The sequence below is a fragment of the Mustela nigripes genome, chromosome 4 (genome assembly GCF_022355385.1).
Source record: "Mustela nigripes isolate SB6536 chromosome 4, MUSNIG.SB6536, whole genome shotgun sequence".
Taxonomy (NCBI): domain Eukaryota; kingdom Metazoa; phylum Chordata; class Mammalia; order Carnivora; family Mustelidae; genus Mustela; species Mustela nigripes.
Window position 1 is genome coordinate 168124502 of NC_081560.1, and position 14329 is coordinate 168138830.

The window sequence follows — 14329 nt, forward strand, 5'->3', positions numbered from 1 at the left end:
GGGCTGGAAATTTCCATTTTCCTCCCATTTCTTAAGAACTGCACTGATACCTCTCTTTCTCTCTGAGGACCTTGATTACCCCAGTCCAGACTCATCTTCTCCTCATTTGAACACCTGTGGAAACAGTTTCAATGCAGTGAATGTGCTGTATCTCTGTTGGTTATAGGTGCCATGTCAAGGAATCATAATACTACTCTTACAGCATAATAACGAGACAAGCAGGGTCCCTGTCCTGAAGGAGCACGTAGCCTAATGGTGGATCCGCAGATGCAAATAGAAAATTACAATATAATCTGGTGAGCAGCATCATTGGAAGTATGTGGAACAAATTAGGAGAGTCTTAGAAATGCAATTCTCAGGGTCCTGGTTACCCACAATACATAGGCAGGAAAGAGATCAGGGGGTACACGGCATAATCCGCCCCCCACCTTTGCTATGGTGGGCATCCATTTCTATCCCCTATTCTTTTTTTTTTTTTTATTTATTTGTTTGAGAGAGAGAGAAAACATGAGTGTGGGGAGATGCAGAGGGAGAAGCAGGCTTCCCACTGAGCTGGGAGCCTGAATGGGGTTCTCTCAGATCCTGACGTCTGTGAGACTAGGGCCTGAGACAAAGGCAGATGCTTAACTGACTGAGCAACCGAAGTGCCTCTCTATCCCCTATTCTTTTTTTTTTTTTTTAAGATTTTATTTATTTATTTGACAGACAGAGATTAAAGTAGGCAGAGAAGCAGGCAGAGAGAGAGGAGGAAGCAGGCTCCCTGCTGAGCAGAGAGCCCGATGCAGGTCTCAATCCCAGAACCCTGGGATTATGACCTGAGCCAAAGGCAGAGGCTTTAACCACTGAGCCACCCAGGCACCCCTCTGTCCCCTAGTCTTAAATAAGCCCTTTTTCCCTTCTTTTCAGTGGTAGCATGAGAAGCTCAAAATAGATGGATATTAATTTCTCCTTCCTATTCAGTGGATCAGGTGCTTTGTCTCCTTTTTGATGATTCCCTCCTTAGGAAACAAGAGTTCTCTCTCAACACACCAACAGTCATGAGGGCATGAAGGAGATACAGTGTGATGGCTTACTGGGGACCATAGTGAGAGGCCCATTACCACGTTTGCCCCTTGATTCTCAGACTGTTGTATTGTGACCTTGTATTGGTCAAGTGCACATCATGGAAGACAGCACCACAACTTCATAGCATTGGCTCCCAGCTAGGGTGGTCACTCAATCTTTGAAAGTCCATTCAACCATTGCACCCAGCCAGCTGCTTCTGGGTGATGAAGTTTGTAGGAAGACCAGTGAATTCCGGGGACATGCTCATTACTGCTCTTCATTTGCTGTGAAATGAGTTCCTTTGTTGGAAGTAATGTTGTGTGGGATACCATGGCAGTGAAAAAGGTATTCTGAAATGGAAAGATTTTGATTCTGGTGTAAGCACTGCAGGTACGGAAAGCAATTGCAGAGAAGAAATTGCTCCGTGTGTGTGGTGGGAGGGGTGCAGTGTAATCAACCACCAGGTGCTATAATGATGCTCAGCCTTGGTTTCTGATGTTGGCAGGTGGGGAGTGTAGCAGTGGGAATATCCGTGTCATCTTGGTGAGAGGAAGTCCATGTCAAGCCCAGGCAAGCCTCCATCTTTGCCATAGTGGTGGCCACAGAAGAGTCCAGAGAGCAAACACTGGGGATATGCGAAAGGAGTTTAAGATGTTTAGATGGCCTCAACTGAAGGCCATCTAATTTATTTGATTACTGAGAGTCTGCCCTGTAGTAAATACAATTTGGTGAGCATTCAGGCAGAACACACATGCCCAGTGTGCCAATTTTGAAAGGTCTGAACACATGCTGGTTTCCCCTTTCTCACTTCCCTGACCTCTGGATGCTGGAACACCCCAGCTTTCAGTCCTCATGTCTTTACTCCATTCACACTCTGTCTCCTGGTGATCTAATCTAGTCTTGTGTCTTTAAATATCATCTAATTATAGACAATTCCCCAATGGATATTTCTGTCCTAGATTCTCTTCCCTCAACTCCAGACTCATTTATGCAGGTGACTATTGGACTTCCCCATTTGAATTATCTTAGGCACCTCAAACTTCACGTTCAAAGTTAAACTTCTAACCTTTCCTCCAAATCTCTTTCTTCTATAGTCTTCATCTCATAAAACATCAACTCTGTGCTTCCAACTGCTTAGTCCTGAGCTCTGAGGGTCACCCTAATTCTTTCATTCATACCGCAGAGCCAATTTGTCAGCTCTTCTGCCCGACATTACCTTCAGTTTATATAAACATCATGTCCCTCATGTCCCTTGCTGTAGCTCTGCTCTAACATACACTGTGGTTCACCTGATGATTACAACCGGATCCTAATTCACTTTTGTCCCCTTCCTGCCTTTTTCAATCCCGTTAAAAGTAAAGTCCTCTATGAAAATCCTTCAGCAGCCCCACATCTCACTCAGTAAGAACTGGAATCTTTATAATGGTTCACATGTTCCAGCAAGATCGAAGTCTCCCAATACCTCTCTGACCTCCTTTCCAGCTCCTCTCTGCTCCAGCCTCGTTGGTTTCCTTGCTCTTTCTTGAATATACCGGGGATACTCCTGCCTCAGGGTATTTGCATTTGCTGCTCCCCTACCTAGAATGTTGATTACCCAGCTACCACATGACCTAACCTCTCGTTTCATGCAAGCTTTTGCAGGAGAGCCAGTTTTTCATAAAGGATGTTCCTGGGCTCTTTCATCTTCTCCTTTTCTTTAATTAGTCCCCCATCATGTGACTATGTCATTTATGAACTTATTTATTTATCTCCCCTGCCAGAATGTCAAATATATGAGGGCAAAGAATCTGGCTTATTTTCTTCAGTGCTGAATCCACACTACCTGGCAAATAGGAAGCATTCTATATGTATTTGGTTAGTGAATGAGGACAATAATTATCAGGACCGGAAGTTGGGTGCTACAGTGCACTGAAACATATTTCAGAAGATTCAGTGTTTGTCTTGCTGTGTGTGGGATGAGGATCATGCTGAGGTTCTGTCTTGAGTGACAGAGTTTGTAAAAAGGCCCTTATAAAAAGCAGGAAAGGGAAGAACAGCTTTGTTGAATTCCACACATTATATATGACAAAGTTGCTATATTTTGTAGTATTTCCTTGTTCTCTTAACTAGATTTTAAACTCATAGCAGGTAGGGACACTCTTTATGTCATTTTTTTTTTTTTTTAATAGCAGGTGGATTGGGGGAGAAATCAACATTTTTTTTTTTTTAAGATTTTTATTTATTAGATAGAGAGAGAGGCAGCCAGAGAGGGAACACAAGCAAGGGGAGTGGGAGAGGGAGAAGCTGGCTTCCTGCAGAGCAGGGAGCCCAATACAGGGCTCTATCCCAGGACCCTGGGATCATGACCTGAGCTGAAGGCAGACGCTTAGCGACTGAGCCACCCAGGCGCCCCTCTTTATACCATTCTGAATTTGGCATACGTCTAGCACAGTTCAGGCTACCAGTTGGTGGCAGACATCCTGGTATTGGAGATCAGTCAGACTTTGGACTGCAAGGCCTCAATTTCTGTTTTCTGGCTGGGGGGCAGAATGCTCCTGGAGGTGTGAGAAGGACCCTGGGACTCAGACTCTGCTGGAACTGAAAAGTACACTCTTGTAGGTGGTCCCAGAGGGGTATATTTTAGCATCCTTGTTAGGTTCCCATAGTCAACTACTTCTGGTAAACAAAGCCACTGTTCTTCCTGTCAACAAAGAACTACTGGGCTATTAGGTAGGGGCAGGAATGAAGGGGTAGGTTGTGGGGGATGTGTAAGGAACTCCATGGATTTAAAGGCATCAAGATTTCAGGAAAGCTTAATGAACTAAAGTAATTTTCCTTCAGAGTAAAATTTTACAGGCATTAAAGGTCCTCCCTTCATTGAATGTGCTCACGGGCGAGAGCGTCCTAGTGATTTATGAATTTGCAGATTATGCATTATCCTTTCAGAGGACAGGAATCCCCCCGGGCTGCCTGCCTGCCTTCTGAAGCTGAGTGGTGGTGGTTGGGGGGAGGGGCGCGGGCAGGTGCAATGCGCGGGCTCTGATCTGTGGCCACCTGTATTGCAGTTGGGGTCTAGAGTAGATGAGTCATTTTTTGGAGGAGCTTAGCAACTCTAGAATCTGAACTTCCCTTTTGCCCCCACCAAATAAAAATCACTTGGAACTCTTCGCTCCTAAAGAATAATTATCATATTAATAACTCATATAGCCATAGTACAGCTTATAGAGCAAATCAGCTTTCCTTACTTGATTTGAATCAACAACCCTGTGAGGTTGGCAGGGACAGGTGTCTTTATCCCCATTTAAGGAAATTGGAACAGATTCCGAAAACATAAGTAAGTTGCTCAGGCTCACGCAGTAGCATATGGCTGGGTTTGGGGGAAGCCCTCAGGTTGCTCATGTTCTGTTATTTCCAGGCTGCCATGCAAATCCCATCCAGAGGACTGATGGCTGGACCCAGAGGGCAAGTGAATCTAGACACAGGGACATTTGGAAGGGTTCTGAGGTGGAATAGGGGCTGAGACTTCTTTCTTTGTCTGCAGTTCTGAGTGTGGGTACCTCCTCTCTCATAGGAAGTTGGTAGGAAGAGGGTAGAAAGCTCCCTTGCCCCCACATACCACTTTCTCCTGCTCTGCCAGAGACTTGGACTCCTGAGTTCAAATAAATGATCCTGGAAGCAGCAGGTTGAGGATGACTGCCTTTCATGACGACAGAGGTATTTCTCTTTTGGTCACTTTATCACCAAGAATCTTATGTTGGGATTGGCGTAAGTTGGGAATAGATGAATGGAAGAGAAAAGGGAAATGGGAAATAAATGGGAAATAAAGACATTAGTTACTGCTCTTTATGTGTCTAAAGAGCAGGTCGTTAGCTGAGGGCTGGCCTGAGCATCTGGGGGCAGCAGAAGACAGTAGATGCCTGGGGACAAGAAAAGTGTAGGTGGATGGTCACCGAAGATGGCACCAGCTGATTTTGTAAAAGGCTAGCCATGTCCTTTATTGTCACCTTATCATGTAAGTCCCTTATTATAATATAGTCCCTTAATATATTATGTATAGTAAACCTCCTATTTTAACTAGCCCCCTTATATATATTATTTATTATATATATATATTATATATACACACACATAGTAAGTCTCTTGGTATAATATATTCCTCCCTTGATATCGGCCTCTTCACTCTTATAAAACTTTCCATCTACCCGTAGTTGACCTCAGGTTGAGTTTCCTCTCTCTTTCCTGCATGATCCCATTGTCCTCTGTGCCTTCTTTCCCAACCTGGCGTTGCGCATGTCTCCAAGTGGCTCATGTATACGTGACATTGCATTCAACCCATGACTGTTCCTGCCCCAATGGCCCATGCTGCTCTACCTCCACGCTGCTCCTGGTAACCCCAGTTACTCCTTTCCAAAGGCACTCCTCTCCTTTTTCCCCATCTATCTCTGTTCAATTAAAAACTTAAAGAAAGGGAACCAGCTCCATTTTAGTAGATCCAAATTCCTACCATACTTGGAGTTCTGGCTCATGTAATCTTTCCTTTGTGGAGACTTTTCTGGTCACATTCTATGGACTTAATTGCTTCTTTTTCAACTCTTATAGCACATTATCTGTACCTCTCAAATACATTTATCATCTCATCTCTTCTTTTATTGTCCTGCATCCATAATTCATTCGGTGGGCCGTGTGTGGCGCCTGCCAAGTGTCAGGTGATGTGCTGTGCATGGGGGATGCGGAGTTGAAGGAGACCTGATTTCTAACCTCAGCAAGGCCACAGTCTAACAGACAAGTTCAGACATACAGAAAAGTCACATTGATCCTATGCAATGGAAGCTGTGAGAGGAATAACTGGAGTGTCATTCCAGAGAAGAGATCAGATGCCAGTTTAAGGTTGGGTGTGGTGTGTGAGTACTCATTCTATGTACATAGGCCTTTGTAGCTATATTTATACACACACACACACACACACACACACACACACATCTAGAGACTTCTCTCCATACTCTCTAAATGTGTGTGTCTGTAGGTATATGGCTTATAAAAAAAAAAAGATGCTATTTACTCATGAATTATTCCTATTTATTTTCATTTCTCCTGCTGTCTAAAAGCTCCCAGGACTATAGCCAGTTAGGTCAAAAATGAGCTTATTTGACAAGCCTGGGTTTCCCAGCAGTTTGTCTAGTTCTTTTCTCATTCCATATCTCTGTTTCCTATTACCTTCTCCAAGAACAAAGAAAACAAGTTACCTTCACCCTGGGGCCTTGAGCTCTGGCTCTCTCCTTGAGTCTCAAAGTTTAGCAGGTGCCTTTCTAATTCACTGAAGTGGAGCCCAGTAAATATTTGTGAAATTCATTAGTAAATGCTCAGCTCCTTGTGGTCAGGGATGTGATTTTCTCCTCTGTGTAAGACTGCTCATTGCCTCACACACGACCAGCTCACATCAACATTTGCAGAATGGAGGAGCATTGCATTAGAGCAGGGCAAGTGTGCTGTGTCCCATGGGCGGGAATGCTGGCTCTGTCTCCTATTAGTGTGTGCCTTGGGAGGCAACTTGCTTAGCTCCTGGGACTCAGGTTTCTCATCTGTAAAACTGTGATATTATGTTACACTTGCAAAAGTTTGTTGTGAGGATTGAGAAGCACCTAGTATAGTGTTCATTACACGTAGGGGTTTAGTGAAGGTTTGCTCACTGCTTTTCCTTTGTTGGAAAAGTTCCTGTTGTTCCTTTGTTGGAAAAATTCCTGTTGTTCCTGTTGATGCCTCCTCTGGGGGCATCTGCTGGAGAGAAGTCAAGTCAGGCTTTTCTCTGGTCCTGGATTAGCCCTGCTACCCTTCTGTACTACATGCCATCCACTGGTGTTACCTGTGGCACGCACACTCATGTCTGCCCCTTCTGATCTGTGTACTTGCCCAGCAGTCTGGGGATTATTAAAGCAGAAGACAGCATCTCGAGAACTGTAGGAAAGTGGTTGGAGGAGTATGTGTTTGTGTATATGTGTGTATATCTGTGCATGTGAATATGTGTATGTGTAGTGCCTTACATTACAGGTCAGGAGTCTGGAGTTCGTCCTTAGGCAGAGGGAACCAGCAATGATTTCTGACCAAGAAAGGGCACGAATCAAGACGCAGAATTGCGACTGTCTACCACGAAGGCAGAAGTAACAACCATAGAGGTGTGGAAGGATGAGTCTGTCTGGATCCCCCAAGAAGCGACACCAGCATGAGATTAGATATACGAGAAACATGAGGGACAGGGAAGGTGGAGGCAGGGAAGAAGAGGGTCTGAACTTTAAGTAAGGAGACTGATACAATAAGAACAGCCCTGAGTTCTTTCCAGGGCTTTCCAGACCCAGTTGTTTGTTAGAAGCTCTATTGGTTAAATGGAACTCTTACCCCCTACACCTCTTTCTTCTCTCTATGTGGACTTTGTACTTTTTGGAGATTGTTTGATGTCCATGAAGGCTTGATATTGGGAGAAAATGAAATGGCCTGATTTTCTCCTGCAGAGCTTGGGATGGGTGTTCTGACCTATTTCTAGAAGAGTAGTTTGGAGTTTGTTTGTCCATAATTTGGGTTCGCCAGCACATAGCCAACCCACATTTTTACCTCGTGACTTTGAGAATGCCTTTGTAGACGAAAGAAGGTAAAATGAAGGGGAGATGAAGTCTGCTGTGTGTGTAGGTGTGTGTGTTAATCCAGAAAACAGGAATTATCAGTGCATTCCTAGGCATGTGGTTGGGGAAGGTAGGCTTAAGTCTTTTGCTTTCATATGCCCATGAATTTTGTAAATGAAGAAGCTCCCTATGAGTGGGAGAGGCAAGGATCACTGAGTGCCTGTGGGGAGCAAGTCTCTGAACTGGGTACACAGTCCTTGCTGTTGTGCTGTGTTAAAAGGACAGGTAGTTGGTAGATTTTCCTGTCCTACAAATAGCCATGTCATTGATGTCTTTCTTGGCTGTTTCTTGCCTCCCCCATCACTCTCCATCAAAGAGGGCACTTGGAGGAGAGTCATCCAGTCATGGCCCTGCAGAGAAGTTGAACATCCCAAACCAACTTTGTTAGGGACTCTCTCTGACCTATAATGGGTCACATCCTTGCCTCTAATTTCTTCTTAGCTTACATAAAGGGAATGGAAATGGTGCTGACCGACCCCCTGGGGTGTTGGATGAGACTAGATCTCAAAGTGAGTGTTCTGTTGTCAGTGAAATGCCATAAAAATGTTCAATATAATGGCTGATTATTTTTCTTTAATCTTAAATAGATACCTAGAATGGGAAAGTTCCATCTTGGTAGCAGAAATTCATTATCTTGGAAAGAGTCTAATGGCTGCTGTGCAAATGAACTGGAGGAAGTTAAATTGTGGAATGGGAAGGAGCTGAGAAAAGTGAAATGAGTTGTGCATTAAATTTAGATAAACACAATTATGTGTAACTGGATTATCACGTGTGCAGGCAGGCGCTGTATATTAGGCACCTGCGTTTTGATTAAAATCGATTCAGGTGCACGCGCTTGAAATCCTTGTAGATTCTGAGTCATGCCTGAGCCACTGCCCAGGCACATAAGGGGCAGGCAGGGAAACGTCTGGTATCCGGGTCCCCCGCTGGAGAAATTTAAAGGCATAGGACCAGACCGAGACCATTTCAGGAAACTGCTAAGACTATTACAGATAGTCCCACTCTCTTTCATGTACAGCTTCCTTCTGGGTTTCTTCATTTCAACTGAGTCAGGAAAGTGGTCCTGGAGCAGTCCAGTGACCTGTTTATTCCACGACGAGGACAGATGGCTAATGGTAGATGGCAGATGACATCAGAGGATGTTGGGGACTGGGCCTGCCTGCCGTTCACGTTTCTGTGGCTGTTGAGGCCTTAGTGATAGAAACACAGAATCTCTTTGAACCTCTCTGTAGATGGGTAGAGTTAGGCCCAGTTCCTTCTTACCCTTTTAGGTCCAAGTCTGTAAGTCAGAGTCATCTTCAGATCAAAAGCGAGCCCAGCCTCAGATCCCTGAAGGGCCCTAGGAGTGATCAGAGCTAGCCGGCCAGTCCTTGTCTTGAAGGAAGACAGATGCAGAGAGACAACTGTCGATACCCAGTTAATTCCTGTTGGCATGTTTTATTTCAAATGCAAAGCATCATCAGGATTAAAATAAATGCTACCAGTTACAGGGATGCGTTAAATTAATAATTGTTTTTCCTTGCTTGATCCTATAATACCTCTCCACTCAAAGGATAAGCACTAAGCCCTCCTCTGGGTGGTTTGAGATGCACTGTATATTGTTACACAAACTAAAGGAAGCTTCCTTTTTTCTCCCCTTTTGTTCCTCTCCTCTGCTCTCCTCTCCATGCCCATCGCAGGTGATACTCATCCTGACGAAGCTGTATGACTTCAATCTGGGGAGCGTGACTGAGAGCTCGCTGTGGAGGTAAGTGGATTACAGGTTCTTAACAAGCTACTCTGGCCCCACTCACTTGAAGAATGCCAGCCACACAGTTGGGAAGCATGTTTTGGAAGAGACAGAAAACAGCCTTCCTCCTGGAAGGCCTCTTTAATGCCCAGGGTGGAATGGATGGCCCCACCGGCGAACTCCCCTAGCGCTCTGCTTTTCTCTTTTGGGGCCTGTCACACCTTCTTCTGGGCATCGCCATTGCTTTTGCATTCCTGCCGTGCCTTGTTCTGCTTGATGAATGCACGTCTGATTGGAGAGATCAGACGAGCCTGCCCAGAACAAGGAGAACCTGCTGGAGGGAGGATTCTTGCCTTGGGTGTGAGTCTTGGCCCAAGGACCGTTTCTAGTCCTTTGCATCTGTGAGATGCTGTGGTGCTTACCTGTGCTTGTGGGAATAGACATGTGTGGGGATCAGGTCCACACGGTGGCCCTTGTGGGCTCCTTTGGGGGGGAATATATATATATATATATATATGTTAGTAAATTTAATGTACATATTTAATAAATATTTAGTAAATATTCACCAAGTTTATGTATTTAATGAATGTTTACTATACATTTAATTTCATATATATTAAAATGTATATTGGTTATATGTTTATAGAAAATAAAAAATTTTAAAAAATGTATATTGATAATACATATGTTTTAATATAGGGAAAAATGTATATTTTACAACAGCATTGGTAAAAAGATAAATGTATTAATATAGTATATGAAAACTTTTTTCAACCTAAAAGTTCATCAGAATCTTGCCATTTACAATGATGTGGATAGAACTAGAGGATATTATGCTAAGTGAAATATGTCAGTCAGAGAAAGACAAATACCATATGATTTCACTCATACGGAATTTAAGAAGCAAAACAGATGAACGTAGGGGAATGGGAGGAAAAATAAAATAAGATAAAGACAGAGAGGGAGGCAAACCATAAGAGATTCTTAACTCTCAGAAACAACTGAGGGTTGCTGGAGGGGAGGTGAGTGGGGGATGCATGGCTGGGTGACAGGCAGTAGTAATGAGGGTACGTGATGTAAGGAGCAGTGGGTGTTGTATGCAACTGATGAACCACCAAAGTCTGCCCCTGAAACTAATATTAAGCTGCATGCCCATTGCACCTACTGGTTAAGTCGGCTCCGGTGGCATGCTGGTCACAGGGGACAGGGAGGAGGACGTGGGGGGTTCGATCAGAGAGAGCTTGAATGAAGCCATGACATGAGGCATTGCTCTGGGTGGGAAGTATTGGCACACTCGCCCTTCTGTACTGTGCACATGCACCCGCACACACGCATATGCACATGTCCTCACTGCCAGCAGTCACACAGGGAAACAGCCAATGGCATCAGTCGCCATGAGTCGGCTCTTCACACTCTGGAAAGGCTGTGTATGTCCGTCCTGTTTGCTTCATCGTTGGTAAGCCCTGGGGAGGACGCTGTCCCCAAAGGCCATTCACCTGGCGGCATCATCATCCCAGAGTCCTGTCCTGAGGGTTTCCTGTGGTCTTGGAACCAGAGTGGGCTGGGGCGTGAGTATCTCTGTGCTTCGCTGCTTCTCTGTCTGACCTGTTTGTTTGCAGAGGACTAGCCAGAGTCTGTTTCTCAGGGAGGGGAGCAGTCAGAGCATCTATTAAATATTTAGGGGTTAATTGCTCACATCGACTCAGGCCTGCCTCCATTTGCACAGGACGTCCAAAACCTAATTTGGCTGCTCAATGAAAATTGGCAGAGATATAAGTAGCGGGGGTTTGTCTAATAGGTGAGAGCACGCCTATTTCCAGTCACACGGGACTCTCAGCTAGTGAGAGCCTCAGAAACCTTCCCCTCAGGTCCAGTGACAGTGATGCTATGCTGATACCTTAAGCCCAACTCCCATGCTTGCTTCTGGGGGCAAGTAATAAAAAAAGAATCCAGAAAATCCTGTTCATACAGTGGGCAAGAGCTCTACCTGGCAGCCTGTGTTTGGCTAGTTCTAGGGGTGGGCCAGGTGAAGCCAGGGATCCAAGGCCTTTAGGCATTGAGGCCCTTATGTAAGGAAGTGTGGCCCTTGGTCAGACAAGCCAGTATATTCCCTGGTGTACAGCAGAGACTACAGATTGCCGAGTGGCCCCCAGGGCACCCTGATTGTCTCCTTGCCAGGATTCAGATCATACCTCGCCCACTCCAAGAGCTCTATAACTATAGGAACCTTGCTTAACCTCTCTGTATTGGTTTTCTGGGGCTTCTGTTGCAAAGAACCCTGGACTGGGGGCACAAAGCAGCAGAAATGTGTTCTCTCCCAGGTCTGGAAACCAGAAGTCTGAAATCAAGGGGTTTTTAGGGTCACACTCCATTGGGAGGCTCCAGAGAACACCCTTGCCTCTTTCAACGCCAGGGGCTGCCGACAGTCCCTGTGGCTTGCGGGACTCCCTCTCTGCCTCTGTAAGCCCCCACGGCCCTCTCCTCTGCACCCATGACTGCTCCTCTCCTGTTCCTTTTGGGGACACTTGCCGTGACATTTAGACCTCCAGGATCATCTGGGATGATCTCATCTTGAGATCCTTAATTATACCTGCACAGAGCCTTCTTTCACACAAGGTCCATTTCAGGCTCTGGGGATGAGGATGTCGAATGTATTTTTTGCTGGTGGTCACCATTTAACCCATTTCTCTTACTCTGAATATAAATAAGTTGGAGATGGTACAGAAGCTACATTTGCCCCAACCATTTTGTCTTTGCTGTAGCTGACTCAGGCCCCCTTCTCCCTCCCATGGCTCTTTCCCTTGGCTCTTCCCACTTCTTTCGGCAGGGCTGCCCAGCCCCTCTCTTCTTCCCCTCTCTGTTCACCTAGTCAGGAAGGCCTTTCCTAGGACTTCACATTCCATCATTCAGGTTGCATTTTCCTCCTTAGTACTTACTACCATCTGGCATGCTAAATATTTTACTTATGGATTGATTTATTTTCTGCCTGCACCCACTAACATCTAAGGTTTAGAGGGAGAATTTTTGTGCATTTTAATTCAGGACTGTACTCTTAGCACCTAGAACAGTATCTGGCACACAGGAGATCTTCAGTGTTTGTTCAGTGAATGAATTAATGGATGGATTGCAAGGATTAAGTGAAATAATAAATGTACAAACCCTTAAGACAGTGACTCACATGTAGAAAATTCACTTAATTGTAATGACTAATGATTACTGTGACTAATGACTAATGATTAACCCTCTTGTTTGTATGGTGTTCGTTCCATTATTGTCTTTGTTTATGAGGATCCACTGATGTCAGGGTTCGTGTGGTGGAAATTGTAGGGCACCAAGGAGATGTATTCTGTTTTATGGGTAAGTTAGCAGAGATCCCCAGGGGACTAGGGAGGGATGAAGAGTGATTTGGATTCTTGTTCCTTATGTTGATTGGAGACAATTGAAACATCAATTTGTAGCAACCTAAGGATGTTCTTTTGTAGAGAAGATACTCTGAGCCAGGTGTTGGTTTGACCAGTGGGATATGATTTGGCAAATGAGAAGAGGAAAAATGTCTCTAACAGAGGGAAATGGCCAGGTAAGGTTGGGCTGCAGGGGAGAAGGGAGCCAAGCAGGTGACAGAGCCGCTAGTCTTGGACCAGGGAGGGAGGGTTGGGGTCTCATGTTCACAGGAAGGGGCCAAACCAAAGTGGGTAATGCAGAGTGTAATTTACATATGATTCATGCGGTGTGATTTGGGATTTGGAAACCTGGTGGATAAGGTAGGCTTTCCCTCCGGATAGATGTTAAATACAAATGCATTATTGTGCTGTGTTTCCAGGGGTCTGTAGATCTGATAAAACCATGCTTAACAATCCTTGGGTAGGGCTGCAGCGAGAAAAGAGGCTACTTCTAAACTTTGGGGGAATTGTGCTGGGGCCTCCAGTGTGCTGGGACCTCACGGAGTTTTTCAAACCTTTCATTGTCTTCCCTACTCATCCCCTAAAGATCTGTGTCTCCCATCCTCTTTTTCTGTCCTAATAATGATGGTGTATTTTGTAGTTAAAGCCTAGAGCACTGTGATCTCCCTTACTAATACAGTGTGCAGAGAAAAGAAACTAAATTAAACACACACCCTTTCAGTTTCATGATTTGGCCCAACATGCTTAACCAAGTTGAAATTGAATTTGGGGATCCTTCAATTTTCTGTACAGCGGAGGAGCCTGGAGCAGCAGCTGTCATGACAGGATGGCATTCCCTGCCAGGTTACAGTAAGATAGAATTATTCGCTTCACTGGATTAATAATTCAGAGGCCATCCACTTCTAAATAGACAAAAGACTGTTTAAATGCATTCAGTTGGGGGGGCAGTACCTTGTGCCCTTGTGACATTCTTTCTGAAACTCCTCAGTGCTGTTACTGAAGGGGGTCAAACTGTTTTCTCTGCCAAAAGGATGGCTGTGAAAGTTGGTTATTAGCACAACTATCTGTTGATTTCCCTTAGTCAATGGACATTTTCCTTCTAGGGTTCAAGCTTCTAGACTAGTGAGGTTGAGGACTGACATTTTTTTTTTTTTTTTTAAACCCAGGGATTCACAATCAAGGCATTTTCAGCCCATAATATGTCCAGTCTGGAGGCTGCCCATCAGTAAGGAGGGATGGTGGCACCACCTAGCACTGTTAGATTTTCTAGAAGCCTGACCCAAGGTGGAGAGATGAGTTAAAGGCAGGGGTCCCAGCATCAGTGGGTTGGTCTCCTCCTCATCAGAGTGATTACAAATGTGGCTGGGACTGATGGCCTCGGTTCAAGTCCACAATCCTCCTCTTAGCCACTGTGTGACCCCGAACACATATCTTCACCTCTCTGTGCCTCTGTGCCCTTAGTGTACGATGAGGATCCTGGCTCGCACCTCACTGTGTGGGAATGA

The 14329-nt window shown here is 45.0% G+C and overlaps 1 protein-coding gene across 2 annotated transcripts in view; it reads left to right on the forward strand.

The window, feature by feature from the left end:
• The window catches only part of SORCS3 (sortilin related VPS10 domain containing receptor 3), a 586552-nt gene that overhangs the window by 161607 nt on the left and 410616 nt on the right, over positions 1 to 14329 (forward strand). For both annotated transcript variants that reach the window (XM_059398521.1, XM_059398522.1), the window contains exon 2: positions 9374 to 9441. In XM_059398521.1, the coding sequence (XP_059254504.1) occupies positions 9374 to 9441 (68 nt within the window). The remainder of the gene's footprint in view (positions 1 to 9373; positions 9442 to 14329) is intronic.